Source organism: Syngnathus leptorhynchus, chromosome 13 (assembly GCF_054491065.1).
Source record: "Syngnathus leptorhynchus isolate UIUO chromosome 13, UIUO_Slep, whole genome shotgun sequence".
Classification (NCBI taxonomy): Eukaryota; Metazoa; Chordata; class Actinopteri; order Syngnathiformes; family Syngnathidae; genus Syngnathus; species Syngnathus leptorhynchus.
This window is the reverse complement of record NC_141207.1, coordinates 10,317,722-10,336,034: the sequence shown is the minus strand read 5'-3', so window position 1 is coordinate 10,336,034 and position 18,313 is coordinate 10,317,722. Positions and strand designations below refer to the sequence as shown.

Sequence of the window (18,313 nt, the reverse complement as noted above, 5' to 3'; positions counted from 1 at the left end):
ACACAACCATTCATAGTCCATCACATTAGCCATCAAAGAAAACGGGAAGCTCAAGTACTTTGCAGGTATAAATCCCATGGTGATATTTATGCATTTGGATGAAATAGGCTCCAATTATAGAGCATGCATGGTCATATAATGAAGGAGTGAGGGGGCTCAAATGAGCTTTGTGGCACACCTCTTTGGATGTGACACTGGAAAATCTCTTGTATATTTTGTGTCTGTGTCAAGTGGACTTGCATAGTTACTTAGGCACAATTTGGCAATTTCTCCATTTCAACAATGAATAGCGTGTGTCACTTTCATCTGAATTACGCTTCAGGAAATTGGTTGATCTCGATTTCCTGTCGCTCTTTGATTCGATTTAGACTGTTACATTTGACAAGAAGGGCTTTCAATGGATGAAAAGATTGCAAGCGTTTATTCATTCATATTTATTTTGTTGCTCGTTTGTGTGCATCATGTAGAACGTTGCAATTTTGCCATGACCTATTGCCGAATGTCAAGTTTTTCTGTTTCCCTCACTCGCTCGCACGCGCGCGCGCGTACGCACGCACGTGCGCACGCACGCAGACGCGCACTTCACTTGCCACCTGCTCCCTGCCTCACTCACATTCTCCCTTCCTGCACACTCTGCTCTCAGACAAGCAAAATGGCGGCAACGTCATCCATCCAGCCGCCGAGCGTGCATTCTTCTCTAGCGCAGGAGAGTGGCCTTTTTCCGGGAATGAGCAGCCCCGAGAGCCAGCAGCCGGAGGATGACGATGTGGCGGCGCCGGCGGCGGCGGCGGCGGCTGGAGCGCAACCCGCAGAGCCAAGCCTCCGTGACTTGCCCGAGCTGGAGCCGGCGGAGATCGAAAAGAGGCTTGCAAAAACTCGCCAAGAGCTTCGCAACAGACGGAAAATACTCATTAAGAACCTCCCGCCCGACACGAGCAACCAGGTAAGAAGTTGACAGGCTGGCAAAGTCAAAGTAGCGCGGTGCACGTCCCTTGGTGCGTCCCTTTGGTGCGTGCCTGCGTGCGTAATAGTTTACGCGGGACTAAGTACTTTTCATAAGGGGCAGATATTATTCAAAGGTGGGTTTTTTTTCTTCTTTCACTTGATTAGAAAGAAAGAAAGAAATGAAATGGAAAAAATGAACCGGTGTCATTAGAGACCAGTTTTTAAAACAACAAATGATGACCTAAGCCTTTTGGGGTGGAAACATTTCTGTGCTTATTTGGGCACATTTGATTTTCAAAATGGATACATGGGCCAGGTGAGGTAGGCCAATATAAAAAAAAAAGATGACCATTTTGATCATATTTCATCAATTGACCAAATAACTGCAACAAATTTAAATGTATGTAACATGTTTTTTATTCAAAGAATTCCCAAATTAACAATAAAGTAATCAATTATGAGGAACCAATATATTAGGGTATTAATGCAGATGAATGAATGCAACAATAATGAAAGGATTTTGTAATAGTCCTAATCAGTGGGCTGGATTTAGAAGAAAATTATTATATGGCCCCAGGGCAATGCTACGCTCGCTCTTACTTTACCTCTACATCCGCGCACACCTTTGATGTGAAATGAAATTCCCTTCATGCAAGAATTACTCCCACTTGATCGCTCAGCTTTGATTAGCCTCCCCGATTTTCTTTCAATGAATGTTTCTTTTTCCGTTGGATGAGATCCATGCAAGGTGCTGTCTTTCTGCGCATTCAGTAGCATTGTGATGGATGTCTGCCCTGCTGAATGTGTCCAAATATTTCAAGGAGTAGCTCTGGTTTGGATGTTGCTCTCATGCTGTGACTTTGTAGTACAGGTCATTGGCACAAGCTCTTGCATTGCTCGCTCACTCTTGGGATTTTTTTTTTATTGATTGCACTCGGACAGAATCAGCAAAAGAAACAACAGTACAAAACAGTGGATGACAACTTTCTTCATTCTATTGTATGTGGACAGGCCTGCAACAAACAAACCCGAGCGGAAGGTTCCGGACTCTGAATCTTTTTGCCGCCCCGTATGTGTGAGTGAGTGGAAATATCCCACTTGTTGCCAGCAGCACTCTGATTTTCAAGGGCCAGTGAGCGCTCTGTGTGGGTGGGTGGGTGGGTGGGCTGCCTTACATGGCCATTCCTGATATGGAACATGCCTGCTGCTTGCTTTGAGTGGGCTGGAAAAGAGGAGCATCATAGAAAGTTCTCAAACGCTGTTAGGCAATTGCTTTGTCTGTTTGGAAATGATCTGATGCAGAGCACTGAGTGGTTTTTGTTTTGTTTTGTTTCCATTAAAGCAGCAGTGACAAATGTTTCTATGGTTGCAGACTTAGTTCCTTTGTTTTGAACTCAAGTCCAGCCGCAACCATAAGAGGGTTTGGGTCTGTTTAAGTGAGTGACAACAGAGAAGGCAAAAAAAAAAAGGCCCTTCGAGTTTTTTTTTCTATTAGTTACTCGCTCGCTATTGGTGTCGGACATTAAAAGGAAGCAGAAAGTGTAATCCATTATGTCTAGCTTGGCTCACGATGGTGTGTGCGGCTAACGTTCTTTCCCTCTCCTGTTTCAGGAGGTCCACGAAATCCTGAAAGAATATGAACTGAAGTACTGCTTTGTTGATCGTAATAAAGGCACAGGTAAAAGTCACACACAAATGTTCACAGACAGAACAAATGTGTGGATTTTTGTTCTGAACTGTATTAATACAATGATCTATGTTTCATTTGCAGAGTGTACTCAAGCTCTTAAAAGTGAGCGCGGCTGCCAAGTTAGCAACTTGGTCGCTGCTGTATTTAGACCTCTGTCACAGCAAGAAATATTGCCATTTGAACTGTTATTACCCGAGACTTTGGAAGAGCCGTCGCAGTTCCAGTCAAAAGCGTAGATATTCATTCCGTGGACACAAACTGGGCCTGGTTGCTGGTCCCTGCGGAGGCGCGCGGGACTTTAGTGGCTTGACTCTCACCTATAGAAACAAAACCTACGAGAAAAGACTAGGACCATTGCTAGAACGGGAAATATGCCATCATGTTTCATCATGATTGAAGCCACTAGGAAGAAAATGAGCATAAAGTCCGCTGAGATTGCTTACCATACAAATCTATCTGGCCAGCCAGCCCATTGCGATTGTAGTCATTGATTTCGTTTTCCAAATGTTCAGTCCCATTTGGAATCAGGATTGAGCATTTTCCTGGAACGCCACAGTGCCACACACGGCTGTGCTCGCACAGACCCCCTGCCCTTAAAAAGAGCTTTTCTTTCCAGGGAATTCTTGCAGAGCAACTATTTTTAGTCCAGCAAGACCAGCAGCACTACACTTGTAGTAGGAGACATCTGTGATGTGTCTTTGGGCCAACAAGTTGTGTTGGAGGTGCAGTCATCAAAATACTAGTGTGGAAAGCATTGGCTAAGAGTCTTGTTATCATAATGGGACAACTGCTTGGTCAAGTTCTGTTCGACTGGTACAGCGGAGAAGATCCTCTACTTGGGAATGCAGTGGAACTGACTGCTATGAGAATGAAAAGTTCTGTTCTGGGCTTCCAGAGAAAAATGTGATAAAGGCTTCTAGGTAATATTGTCATGAATTTTTAAGTAGCCCTTAAATAGTACATTATAGCAAGGATGTGGTTTTGCTCCAATCAGCTCACCACACCCAGGTCTTCACTCTCGACATATTTACTAGGTATCTTGCTATAGAAATTCAAATTCTATAAAATATTTTCCCATGAACTATTCCCATTCCCTCTTGTTATTTACAATGGAAACACCAATGTCGAGATGGTATCAAATTTTTCATGGGATCATTCCTCTTGAGGATATTCTCGTAGGACTGGGGCTGTGTTAGTATTTTAGGATTGCTGTGAAGTCCATACAGCTCACACTTTGTAAGAGAAGTTATTGCAAAGGTTTAAATAGGACGGAGGAGTCATAAAGGCCAAACGTGGTCTGGACAGAGTTGCTGGTCAAAGCCATTTTCTCATATATTTGATTGATTGGCGACCATTCCAATGTACGCCCGCCTGCCCTACGTTTGTAGCGGAAAAGTTATTTTGGTAGCTTTTAGTACGGAGCGTAACTCTCCGCTTGCGTTAAAATGACTGAGTGTGCTCTCACTGAAATGGAGTGCTTCTCAGAGACGATTCGGCTCGCTTCTTCACCTCATGACCATATGGGTTTCCTCTCGGCCTCCGCTGTTGGACTTATTAGGTCATGATGATGGCAGTGTTTGTGTGTCCTGCAGTGCACCTGTCTTTGTTTCAGCACGTCTTTCCATTTGTGGTTCGACATTGCAATATATACACGCCACTGTCTGGATGAATGGATGGATTCAAAAAGTCAAACGGGATGGACAGACGCATACATTTGCGTTTGTTCTAACAAGGTGATGCGGTTCTCCAAGCCCGCACGTGAGTCACTTGGCACAGTGCGGCCGGCGCAAGTGCGGAGGTTCACGTAGTCATTGGACAACACTGCGGAACTGCAGATGTGAAAGCTAGAATACAATAGTCAGGCTGATCCTGGGTGAGCCGGCATTTCTATGGAAGGCTTTGTGATTGTCGCTGCACTATTCACTGATCAGGCAAAAATCACATGGGTTGAACTCGTAAATCCCACCGAGGCTAGCTTTCCTGTCATCCTTTTGATTGGATCACTTCTTCGGCCATTTTGTGATGAAGAGGAAGATACAGTTCAAATGTTTACTTGTGTACGTAGGTATTTACTGCAGTGAGGAAGTGGAGCGGAAATAAATGTGCAGATATGGGAAAAAGAGAACCAGGGTCTCTATGAGAGCTGCAACGCTCGCTAAGCACCACCGCCAAGGCTACATTTAGTCAGCCTTATACAATGCATTGGCTTACTTTCACAAAAGAGGCACTTGGGATTGATTTAGTTGTTTATTTGATTTATAGCACACCATTTTAAAAGTCTTTCAGTATCCTTACCAATCAAAGGTCTACTTGGAAACAGACATCCACAGACCCCACTTGAGGTGGCTATTAATATTATTATATATGGAGTAATATCACCATATTGCGGGAAAAAACGCCTCCTTCCCTCCCTCCCTCCCTTCGGTCTTGTCACACCTGCTTCAAAATGGCTCAGGCTGACCTTTTAATGATAGGGGAGTTTCGAAATCCCGTCTCCGGCCTCCTGCTGTCTGCATGCTGTTTCAGCTCTGAAGGAAAATTGAAAGCCGTTTTTCACCTTCAGCTAATGAGATGATCTGTGAAATGGTTATGTTTACGTTTGGCCCCAATGATGATTCATTGAAATCGTTCAATCACGGTAACACTACACATTCACCACACCATCCTCTACATTTCTCACTCAAGATAAATCATGTTACCGTATTTTAAAAAATGGCAAGTCATGTGAAAGATATGGTATTAAAAAGTATGAAAGTTGGATATTTTCCCCTTCAGCCCAATGACTCCACATGATACCTGATCCTGACCTTTCGCCAAACACGAGGGGTAATCCCCATTAGGGCCACCTTGCATAAAACAAGAACAGTATCTTCGAGAGGCTTTTCAGTGACATTGTTTGAAACGCACCTGATTTGAATTCTTTTCAAGTCAAGTCAAGTCAAGTCAAGTTTATTTGTATAGCCCTAAATCACAAGCAGTCTCAAAGGGCTTCACATAGACAATCAATTGACAATTATTCTCAAAGCATCCCCTGATCTTGGGCTCCCAAAAGGGCAAGGAAAAACTCAAAAACCCCTACCAGGGGAAAAATGAGAAACCTTGAGAAGGGACCACAGATGGAAGGATCCCCCTTTCAGGATCACCAGGCTGCAATGGATGCAAAGAGGGCACATAAAATACATAATATGGAAATCAAAAAGTGGATGTCCAGGCCAAAGCAAAGAGCTGTCGGAGGTGCCTTCGATTGTCCTGGCAGTTTTCTTTCCTTACTGGAACAGTAACAGTTTCAAACAATTCAACTTCCTTTCCTTCCCGATTGCCGACTTAGTCCTCAGATGATCATTAACATGCTGCAAAATGAACTTTTCTGTTGCTGCCCACTCCCAAATTGCAGTCCCGTTATTTCCACGGTTATTTTGAAACCATTTTGTGGTCTGACGTTCGCCTTGTACTGTGTGCAGAATTTTGCACCATCCCACGCATTTCCATTAGAGCCAAATGAGAGAGAAAACACTCCCATTATCTTGTAATGCTTCGTATCAGCCAGTACTCGATTGGAATTTTAGTGTAAGCGGTCCTGCGTAAGTGTACGTGTCTTCGATGAGGCTTGAGGGAATTGAATCGGAGAACATTTCCTTTGTGCCGTCTTACACCAAATTTGCTTTCAATAGTTTGGGTTTTAGCTTTTGTTTTGTAGTCACTCTATCGCCAACTGAACATGTATATCTGTGTCCATAGCTATACAAAATATCCTTTGAACTAAATGTGTAATCAACTCAGTCCTAGCATTGAAGTGCTGTTAAGGATCATGTCTTTTGAAAATGAGCCTAAAGTGTGTACGTGTGTGTCAGTCACAGTGTACTCCCCCTACATTGTGGCTTCCTTTTGGCTTTATCGCTCGCTAATGTGTTGTCTTTCTCTTTGTGTAACTGTCTCTGTCTTGTCCTTATGACTGTCTGTGGCGTCGGTCGCACACTTCCCGACCTATTTTTTCTTCATGTGCCTGTCTCTGTGAACTTCCCACAAATCTCCTTCCAATGTCTGCTTTGAATGTATGTTTGTCATCCGTTTTCATTTCTTTGTGTTGGTTCTTGTGTGTGTTTTTCCTTTGTGGCTGTCTCCATAATGTCCACTCCTCCAGCCTTTGTGACTTTGCTGAACGGGGACCAGGCTCAGGATGCCATCCGCTCCCTCCATCACAGCACTGTCCGGGGCCGGCTGATCAATGTCACCCTGCAGCCGACAGACTCCCTGCTGTGCCTCACCAACCTGCCCCACACCTTCACCGGCCAGCAGTTTGAGGAGCTGGTACGTTCCTACGGAAACATCGAGCGCTCCTTTCTGGTGTATAGCGACCTGACGGGCCACTCCAAAGGCTACGGATTTGTCGAGTACATGAAGAAAGACTCGGCTTCGCGGGCCCGTTCCGAGTTGCTGGGACGACCGCTGGTACGTCGGAGTGATAAATAGCGCCCTGCTGAAGTAATGTGAGAGAAAAACATTTCTGGCGTTTGTAGGGGGATCGCTCACTGATGGTGCAATGGATGGACGTCAACCAGCTGAGTCAGGAAGAGAACCTGCACTCCAAATGTGTGTGCGTGGACCGACTGCCTCTGGACCTGTGTGACTCTGAGGAGATGAGCCAAATCTTCTCGGAAACATACAAACCCGTCTTCTGCCAGGTAAAAGATGCTGGCTGCCCTTTGTCGTTGAAAATCATGCAACTGCGTCTCCATAGTTTCCAAAGCAGGACTTTGTAGCATGTCAAAAACAAAAATCCTTGTTTCACAAGTTGAATGTGTCATTGTCAAACTGAAAGGTAAAATGTTCTCGGCCTGAAAGTCAACATCAGTCAGCAAGCGTGAGGTGTGGCTGCTGCCATATCCGCCCTTTTTCTTCTTTTTTCCAACAACTTGAGCTCCCTGTTCCATTTCATCCACTCCAGCATGTTGACATCACTCACTATGTGATCTATTGCCGTTCCAGTTTTAGCTCCTCCCCTCCCTTCCCCTCCCCTCTCCCACATAGAAATCAATCGACTCCCACCACCGTTCTAGTCCCATGGTGCTTTGTGGGCGTTGAGCTCATGTTGCTTGGCTGTTACCTAGCCACTTGGCTTTGACCTATGGCTCACTGACTATATTTTGAATGTATGATGCATTTTTTGCACAGTACATTACTGCACTGCGGCATTTCATTTCCTTCTCAAGGCTTGTGAAAATGAATGAACGGATCTCGCAGAAGTAAAACATGCTCCATATTCAAAAAGGGCAAAAATAAAGATGAGCTTAGTCATTGTCATATTCTGCACTTGTTCAAATAGTTAGAGCTGGAGTTAAGACTCATGGCAAAAAACAAGCAAACGCCTTTTTTGTTACTCTTTGTGCTTTTGATTTATTTGCCGTTTGATTCTCTAAGGCTTCCGCTATTAGTTGGGCAGATCAGAGTGCACTTAAGCCTGAGAGCGACAAGTCTGCTACCCTTGAAAGGGCCCTTCACATAGCAGTTTCCTTTGCGTCAACCTGAAAAGGTGGAGAAAGCAGAAGGTAAAAGAAAAAAAAAACGTTTTTTTATTACTGGAGAGGCAATCGTGAACAAATGGTCATGTTGGAAAAAAATACTTGAAGGGGTGAAGACGAAAATGGGAGAATACCGGAATTCTTCCGATTCAAGTTAAATCAATCCTAGATTGGTCATTTTTCAATCAATTCAGTCAAATTTGAAAGGTCTTTTTGGGACCAGATCATACATTTGAAATGTAATCTTGAATAAAACGAGTGCTGATACACATTGCTCTCTCAGTTTTTTCATTGTTACTCAGGCTTGAATTCAAAGTTGACAGCCCACATGCAATTTTGACTCAAACTTGTTGAATAAATTATTGATGTGATAAGTTTTACATTTTAGCCGTCATCGCTCACGTCTGCACACAAGAATAATAATGAGCACATTTTTATTTGTTTTCCCTTCCCTCCCACTCACTCCAGTGCCCATCTTTTTTCCTTCTTGCCATCTCCTTGTCACTTTGGCTCTTCTCTCATCCAGCCATTGGGAAAGTGGGAGAGTGATTCATATCATTTCCATGCAGTTTGTTTAATGTATGCTGATGATAATGGACTATCGACCCACTCGTCGACACACATTATCCATTTTGCTCTCCGTGCGTCTTATGTTCAGACCGGAGGCACCGAATAGTGGATGCAAGGTGGGAGCTTTGATCCTCTTGATAGATTGACAATGGCTGCAAACAGTCATTAGCCCTCATGCTCACTTCCAACTGATATTTATTTCAACTCATTGAAAAAATTCACGTTTAAAATCCAGTCCAAAGGAAAATATGCAATCTGTCAATATATTCTTCTGCCACGACTGACCAAAGGGTGGGTGATATTTTAAAGATGAACTTGTCATCACCTAATATTTCCCATTAGTAGCCATTAGCTTCTCTGCATTATTTAGCTACCTCGTAAGAGCTGGAAAATGCTCCTTAGTGGAAAGGAAAGCTCAGCTCGTGGGACTTGCACTCACTGGATTTAACTATCCAATTAATAAAGCAATTCACGCCAGGTAAGAGGTTAGGTCATTGGACTTTTTTCTTCAAACATGTAGTGAGTCCATACGTTTAATGCTAACTTTGATATTGTCTACATGATGTTCCCAGCTGGCTCAGGATGAAGGAAGTCCGGTGCGCGGCTTCGGTGTGGTGGAGTACGAGTGTGCGGAGCAAGCGGAGTCGGTGCTGATTGAGATGGACAGAAAAGTGGTGGGAAGACAGAAGGTCCGTCTGTCGCTCTGTACACCGGGCACCTCAGGGAGAAGCACCCTGGCTGCGCTTATCGCCGCCCAGGGTATGGTGAGTCACTTTTACATTTCAAAACTTGAAGCAATCCATTCACGAGGTCACCTCATTCTTTTCAATTGTATTCTTTGGAAATGTTTTCCAAGCAGTCATGGAAGGATCTCTGAAAACAAGTGGGGCCCAACACACCATTAGGCTATCCATTCACTTTTAATATCAATTGACTTACATCCTAGCTTTTTAGTTTGGAAGATTTCATCATATCATATTTTTTTTTTTTAATATCCGTCAGGAACAGCGAGCGAGCCTTTCGAGCAGGTCCCTATTTCATAGATGAGCAATAAAAGCAAGTTAAGGACAAACATGGGGCTCAGCGGGCGCTGCCATTCTCGCAGCTACTTGTAATTGTCTCTCCGTAGCTGTTTGTTTAGCACGCAGTCAGTGTTCAGATGCAAGAGGAAGTCCTTGTAGCTGTGCTATCCCATCCAAATCAGCAATGAAGAAGCCCTGACAAGATAATTACAGCTAAGATTGGTCTCTCCTCAATTGTCTCCCACGGTGGCAAATAAAGCCAGCCACATGTCGGCAGATGAGCACAGCTAGAAAAGACCCAAAGAATTGAACACAATGTAACATTTTTCTTCGGAGTTGTGATTGACTAATTGGCCGGCCGATTATATCAATTAATATTAGGTCTTAAATCCCGCTTTCATTAATTTCGGGAGAGATTTGAGTCCAAATGAGTCACACATATACAAGAAAATAACAGAATAAAAGAAAATGGCGTTTTGTCAATAACTTATTCCTCAGTTTCTCCTTGTTTTTGTACTTGCCGTCGTTCAACAAATACTGCACAGTATCATCATAGTAAGCACAGTTTGACTTGCCTCAACTACCTAGCCCAAGGCCACGTCAGATTGATTTGAATCAATGTGTACATCGGCAAAACAAACAAATGATATTCAAGCAAGAAATCCAGCCATCCAGCTCGGGCTCTCAGGCAATTGTCTGATTTGTCCCTTTGGTCAATGGCATTGTGAACGCCAGGCAGCAGATGGCTGCCTGCGTCCGCCTCCTTTCGTGCTTGCCGCCGCTTCTCGCTTTCCATTCTTCGCAGCTTTCTTACTTCTCTGGCACTGTGTGTGGTGTATGTTCATGTGTGGGCGGGTGGCAGGATTATGTGCCTGCCAGTAGCTCAACAGATTGATGCATGCTGACATTTTTTTTTCCAAGTGAAGGAATAGCAATGAGAGAACGTTTTCTTGCTTCACCTCTTTTTTCTGGAAGGTTGCTCTCCCATTCACACACACACACACACACACACACACACACACACACACACACACACACACACACACACAGAGTACAGGTGTGTGTTCCCTGTCGGTGATCTTGCTGACGTGACAGGCTTTACTTGGGCCAAAGTCATGCCTTTGCCCCAAGGCAGACGAGGAAGAAATAGAACTCGCCGGCTAATGTTTTAAATAGCAGCCAGAACATCCGACTTGTACTCTCCGAATATTTGTTCAAAAACGACATCATTCAATGAAATAATATTATGGGTGGGCCACTGGTTTGTTCCTCCCAATAATAATAGATAAATAAATGCGTTTCTATATCCACCCTTGGATGTCATCATTTTTCTTGCCGCTCTCCTCTTCTGACCTGATTGTTTCTCCTCTCTTCGCCTTGAGCTTTGTGTCTTTTTTCCATCTGGTGTGTCCTTTTGTTTCTGCGCGTGCCCAAAATGAGCTCTAGACACGGTGATGATGTCAATGAGAGCAAGCCTTTACGTGTTCATTTGCTCGTTTGTGTGCAGATTCTAAGTAACAGGAAAGGGCTGTTACCGGAACCCAACCTGGCTCAGGTGTTGACCAGTATGACAAACCCCGCAGCCTTACAGATCCTCATGAGACCTTATCACACTGGCAAACGGGGAGGTGAGACAGCGTGCAATCTCTTGGATCCAGCAAATAAGGAATGCCTTCAGCCATCTTGCTTTCAATCATATTGTCCGAACGAACTCTTAACCTTTTCAAAGCCGGTCTTGATCTTACAAAATTGAATTATGGCGGGCGGGCAGCGTCATTTTTACATTTTCAACCCTGCTGAGAATTTCATTTGCAAAGTTGGTTTTTTGGTTGTTGTTTTTTTTTGGGGGGGGTTTAATGCACTAATTAGACTTTGTAAGTCTCACAAGGATGGGTTTGCGTTGTGCATGAACAGCAGCAGCGAAAGGAATTCCCTCGTCGTTGCGGAAGTGACAAGTGTGCACTCGCAACATAAATAATCTTCCGGATGTGACGCTTGAGTTCTTTCCTCAACTCAAGCAGTACTTTTGCTTCAAGCAGCTTGGAAGATAATCAAAGGCTCCCTGAAGAGTCTGCTCGGCTTGTCGGGGCTTTCGTTATTTCATTCATAGTTAATCAGGTATTAACATGAAATGGTGTGACATTAGCGGGACAAATGAGAGCCGGAAGAAGAGTAGATAAGAGCAAAAATTAGGGCTTTGATTCAACGTTCAACTTTCAGCTACCGTTTTTGCAGACATGTCAATGAAGAAAGTGCCCCCAACGGCCATGAGTGATTGGACAAAATGGTAGTTTTGTTTGTTTTTCAGGGAAGTATGGCCGTCGCATGAACCTGCCATTTCTCAGGCCGCCGCTCACCACAGCTCTTCTGACACTTGGAAAAGCTCAACAGGCAGGTTACAGCCGCATCAAGCCCACTGTGTGCATGCTTGCTTTACGGAATCATCTTTTGCCTCGCAGAGCGCCATGTTTGGCAATGGACTCCTTCTTCAGAACCTCCTGCACATACAGCTTGCTCAACAGCAGCTTCTACACATCAAAGACAAGTGCATCAGCAGTGTAAGATGTGATGTAGTTTTTCCAGGTGCAAAAAGCACAATTCAAGGAAGAGCTTTGTCCCGTTTTTGAGGATTGCCTGCCTGAATGGGTGGCAATAATGGCCAAATGCCAGTCTGCCAGACGTTAACAGCTCGCAGAGACACAATGAACGAGACAAAAAAGAACGATCAACTCGTTCATTTTCCCAAGCAATGTGAAATGCCACTCATAGTGGATTTTCTTCACCCAAATCAGATTTGTGGCTCGATTCAGATTTTTTATTGGATAATGGGATTTTGTATATGCGTGATGTACTGCATGTTTGTTTGTTTGGGGGGTTTTTTCTTCATGAAATTAACTTTTTCCTTGCACCTCCTCAGGCCTCCAGCCTGTTGGGAGATCCAGCCAGGTTGCTGGTGCAGAAAACTTTACCTCTGCGCGCTCCAGGCCTCATAGCAGTTGGGAAAGGCCTCCTGGGAGACTCCCCCTCAGGTCACTAGACTGCCTGAAGCATAATGACTCCAAACTAATGAAAATTGATTTTTGTTTGGCTTTTGTGTTGAATTTTTCTGAAGTCCGTGTCCTCGTTGCTTGAACAATGCGTTCTATAGCGTAACGCTTTTCTTTGCAGACTTTTTGCTGATCTCTTCAAATGTGTTTGCATTCACTTACATTGATGTATTTATGAAACTATCCAGTGGGAGTATTGGGAACGTGGATCAGTGCTGAAGCAGTTTTATTGGCTGTGTAGAGGCAACCGAGCTATCGGTTCCTCCTATTCTCCTTCTTGGAGTAATATTAAGAGTTTCCCTTCCCTGCCTTGGACAGAATTTTGCAAGGAGCCTGCGCCCGCGTCAAGCCACAACGTGGTGGTGTCGGCAACAGGCGTGATGCCCTACTTCCAGCCCGGACCTGGCGGAGGAGAGCTAAACAGCAGCACTGCCCCTACCGCCTGCTCCTCTTCCTCCATCACGTCTACTTCTTCTTCCCCCTCCGGCTGTGGTGATAGGCAGGCTGTCCCTTCGGGGAGCCTCATGCAGGGACACAACTACTCTTTGGGAAGAAGTCACTCAGGCCAAAGTACAGCTCCGCCCAAACCCCCAGGAGGAGTTTATACATCTGCCGGCCTTCACAACACTTCAGATGGCTCTCCATTCAGCAACATGGTGAGTCCTTTGATTGTGAACATTTCATCTGTAATATTTGTCATTGCAGTAGGTTGTTCCTCCATCAAATACAAACGCGAATTGAGCCACGATGTGATGAACAGTTGTGAGTAAAATGAAGACATTGAAGTCTTTTCAAATTTGCTCATCTAGTTTTATCCCGTTTGTCGGTTGGCCCACAAAGCAGACCAGAAGAGAACCTTTCGTTTCCCCTGCAGGCAGGCAGGACACTCTGTCTTGCCTACGTTTTGAACTGGAATTTTGCTGGCATCTATTAATTGAGATAATCATAGTGTGAATCCCAGGGCTGTCTCTTTTTTGAAATGAAGGGAAAATGTAATTAAGAGAGAGCACAATTCTCTCAAGCTTCCTAAAAGTCAACCAAGTCAGAGTTAGCTTCAATAAATGATTGACTCTCTTTAGGTAAACAATGGTCAGAATTCTCTGCTGGGAGAGCCCCCCAAAGATGTCAGACTGCCTTCCAATCCGTACTTGAATCTCGCCAGTGTCATGCCAGGGGTTGTTCTGCAAGGTACTGGCACACAAGCAAATTCATTTGCAATGGGACTCGGCTCATTTGCTCATTGCTTTCCCTCTCTGCAGGGTCACTGGGCACCAAAGCCCAAGGAGGGCAGCCTGCCTCGGCGCCCACGTACGGCAACCCGCCCCCTGTTGTCTCGCAGGCTGGCGGCTCCTTGTGTCAGAATGCAGCCGTTTCCGCCACATCCTCGTACAATAGTGACACTGACTACAGCCACTACAACCAGGCCTATACACAGGTAGCGGAACTAGTTGCAATTTTCATTTTGGAATTCCAGGCAGTAGACTAAATGCGCGTGTACATACATGCGTAGGAGGCCATGCAACAGTGGTACCAGCACTACCAAACGGCACAAGGCTACAATTGCGCGAGTCCGCAGGTCAATACGGCCGCCGATTACTCCAAGGACCACACGCAGGTAATACACACACTGCTTTTGGATTTGGAAAAAAGTATCACAAGGGCTTTTTTGCCTTGTAGGTTCCAGCGGTTTCCTCGTACAGCGATTACAATTCCTACATGCAGACGTTCACTCAGTATTACTCCCAGTCTACAGCTACTCAGGCCTACGCCGGCAAGGTACTCAGGCGCATGCATGAAACTAGGCAGAAACGGCCAATGTATCTGATTTCTCATATGCTAGGAAATGGATGCGTGTAAGCCTCTAGGCGTGGCTCTTCATGCCGTCAACAATGGAGTGGCTCCTTCCCCTGCTGTCCTACCAAGTGCTGCCATGCTGCCACCTTACAGCACCCTGCCTCTGATGCCCGCTTTCCTGGGCGCGCCGCACCCAATGGCGGCCGCACCAAATGCTGTCACACACGCGCAAGCTGCCGCCACAGACTGGAACGCCTACTATTATGTGAGTGGAAAAATCACAGGACAGAGAAATGAAGGGACACAATGACATCATTTCAAAAACGAAAAACCAGACTCATAGAAAAACACAACAAAAGCATGCAGTAAATTCTTTTGGGTGCATTTCCTGACCTGTCACTCATCTCGTCAGTATTTAAGAGGAGCTTTTTCTCGTGATGATATGAAGAGAAGAGGCAGGGTGGATGTGGAAGCCTGAGCTCGGCAGAAGTGTCTGGAGAGAGATTCCCATTTGTTTGGACAGAGCGCCTTTTGTGGCCTCATTGAGCTAAAGCCCGTTAGCCCGCCCGCTCTTATCCTAAAACACACACAAACACAGCGTGTTTGCATTGTTGTCTAGTTTCGTTTGTGCTGAACTTTGCCAAGCTATTTTTGTCATTTTGGTGCTACTGTTCAGAACGGAAGCTCTCTCTTGACCAGACCAACAACGTCACCAATGTATAGACTGCATTCAGTTTGATCATCCATCCGGCCAGCCAGCCAGCCGGCCATCCTGCAGGCCAGCAGTCAGTCCCCAACCTTTTTTGCAAAAGGAAAAACGCTTGACACCTCTTTTTCAGAATCAGACACGGGGCCACAAGAGGGAGTACCCCCAGTTGGCGGTGCAGGAAGTGACATCATCGGATGGCGGCTACATCGGGCAGCACTCTCAAGGCCTTGGGGGGCAGTATGCTGATTATTTCAAGAGGAAGAGGCTCTAGAGTGAGCAGCTCATCTTTCAATCTTTTGTTGCCCATCACAAATTCACGTAGACACGCTTCAATTCTGTTCATGTCAAACAACCAACTCAAAAAGGTAAGTTGGGGAACTAAGTGTGCCTTCTTGTGCCGCTGCACGAGCCACTTCATCGAAACCCCAATCATTGGCTGCAAATGCTCCAATGTGGTGGGAAAGCACTACTTTTGTCGAAATACAACTTCAACATCTTGGCACCGAGATTTGTCCTAGTCTTAGCGCTTTGACCTGGGCAATCCAAAAAGTGGATTCTTTTACTCAGAATGTACCTTCTGCCAAAAGGGCAATTTGTGGACAGCCAACTGCAAAGGTGTCTTAAGAAATATGACCACGACTTGTTTTCTTCTGTGTAGGTTGTCACGTTTTCTGTCCGCGTCCCTCCCTTCCTGTGTCTACTCCCAATCAATGTCACCAGCCTCTCGTTACCTGTCTGCTATTTAAGTCCTTCCTGTCTGCGCGTCACTTCCGGTCAGATGGCTGATGTCTTCTTGTCTCACGTCGGTCGGTCGGTCCCGTTGTTTTGTGAGGAAGTGATGTTAGTTTGTCGGTTCTGTTGGTCTTGTTCCCGGCCTCAGCCTCCCTTCCGACTACCTACCCTGATCCAAGCTGCATTTGGTCACCCTGCTCCATTCTGATCCGTGACATCTATCTGTTTTGAAACGGTTCAATTCCAATTTTTTTTTCCAAATCCGACCAGGGTTGTTTGCGCTTTGTCTTGTCTTTTTTTTTTTTCCCCTTCTACTGCTGTTTCTTTCTCTTCAATATGTGAACAGCTGTTTGATGTGCCTCTATGCGCATGTGTATTGTTCATGCGTGTGCCTAAACTGTATCCATAGGAATTGTCAGCCATTTTCTACTCTCAACACTGGGAGAACATCAGGAGATGGGGCAAAGCCCCTTTGACATGTAAGAGTTTCTCACCATGGAGTGTGACACGTACGTATAGTGTATTGAAGAGTGACTACAATGTACAAACTAGACAAACATGTAAATATATTGTTTTCCAATCCACTAAGCTGTATATTTGTAACATGTTTTTGTACTCCCTGCAAAAAAAGTATTTCTGCTTTTTTTTTCATGGAATTACACAAAAGCCAAAAAAAAAACCTGTTGCTTTATACTGGTCTGGTTTTCTACTGGACTGGTATTTTAAAGCTAGGTTGGGGAGGCCTAGACTCATTTTTCCATGAAAATCAAGCCATGTTAAACAAGGTCAAAGTTCGACTGATTTCAAGCCAACACTTCTTGCAGGGGCTCCACTCCACTTTGCCTGTTGCAGATATGTATATCTTTAGTGTATTGACTGCTACAGTATATCGTTTGCTTTTCCCATTGGATTTATGGAAGATTTCCTCCAAATGTCAATGAATATATAATCCAGCACATTTGCTTTCAACCATTGTGTGTGTAATAATGATCAAAGAGGTAGAAAGCATTGCATTTGAAAAATAATCAAATGCAGTAAAGTAGTACGTAGTTGTCTCGCTCTCTCTCGCTCATGTTTGCTAGCGGTAAATACAATGTTGCTGCAATAAGAGAGGCACGCTGGGGTTTTGTTGCTCACCTTTCAATAAGCTTCTTTTGGAGAAGCTCATAAGAGCCGTGAATCTTATTTCTTTCTGTCTCTTCATGTTCAACTTGAGTTGATGAGGGCTTGCTGCTTTACTATTACTGCTTGCTATGGCAATAACTATCTGCTGCAAAATGTTGAATGTAGTACTATTATGTATTCTGTCAGTCAATATTATAATAAGCTGACAAAGGACTAGTCATTTAAGGAGTGATCGTGTTCACACAGTTCTATGTTTATAGCAATATTCATTTTGTCTTGCATTTATTCTTGCAAAATTGTAACTTTATAGCAGCAATTCTGACCATATTTACTGAATTTAATGACTATTCTTGTAACAAAAATGTGATATACTACATTTTCTTTGTTTCATGCAATTATTTCTATTTGTTCTTTTCAGTGTAGCCCTACAACTCATCAATATCTTTTTTTTTTTTTTTTAAACTCGTGCTCTACCGTTGCGTCGAAGTGTAGTGCCGTACTCGCGTCGCCTTAGCAACACTGAAAAGCAATAGCAGATGAGATGAACCTTTTTTTAGGGTCACTGGGCAAAGGTATATGCTCTTCCATGACACCATTCTATCATGCTTTTAGTGTGCCATTCACCATGAATATACTTGCAAGCGTGACATCATTCACTTCCATGTTGGCCATTTTCTGTCATGCATGTGGGTCGACCGTGATTGCTAAGTCAGGAGGCCGGAATGTGCTGCCTCCACGCTGCTCGCCAGTCATCTGTAACTTATTGCTCAGCCTTTTCTCTCAATGTTTTGACTCGACTCTTGTATGTTGTCAATTGGCACGGGTGGGGGGGAGCGGACAGTGACAGCTCTTCATTGGGCCCGCCCTACAATTTGAAACAAATTCAAATTACTTTCAAGTATTCCTTTTTCTATGTGTGTGATGCTTACAATGCTTTAGATGAAGGATAGAATGTCTGTGATTCACGCTTTGTAAACATAGGGCTTTTATTTATTTGGGATCTGATAAAGAAATTTTGCTACATTTTATATCGCTTTGATTTACTGTGAATGGAATATTTTCAGGAACATTTGCAACAGTTACAGGACATTATATATATATATATATATATATATATATATATATATATATATATATATATATATATATATATATATATA

General features: G+C 44.2%; 1 protein-coding gene across 1 annotated transcript; it reads left to right on the top strand.

Annotated features, from left to right (window-relative positions):
• Positions 1 to 652: 652 nt before the first annotated feature.
• Positions 653 to 18,233, top strand: raver2 (ribonucleoprotein, PTB-binding 2). Its single transcript, XM_085927211.1, is given in 17 exon segments — positions 653 to 943; positions 2,557 to 2,623; positions 6,777 to 7,084; positions 7,153 to 7,317; positions 9,297 to 9,488; positions 11,254 to 11,374; positions 12,055 to 12,189; positions 12,192 to 12,304; positions 12,664 to 12,775; positions 13,112 to 13,449; positions 13,873 to 13,981; positions 14,053 to 14,228; positions 14,304 to 14,408; positions 14,471 to 14,569; positions 14,634 to 14,852; positions 15,427 to 15,568; positions 16,438 to 18,233. Coding segments are annotated over 16 exon segments (2,691 nt in total). The 3' UTR covers position 15,568; positions 16,438 to 18,233.
• The last annotated feature ends 80 nt before the right edge of the window (positions 18,234 to 18,313 follow it).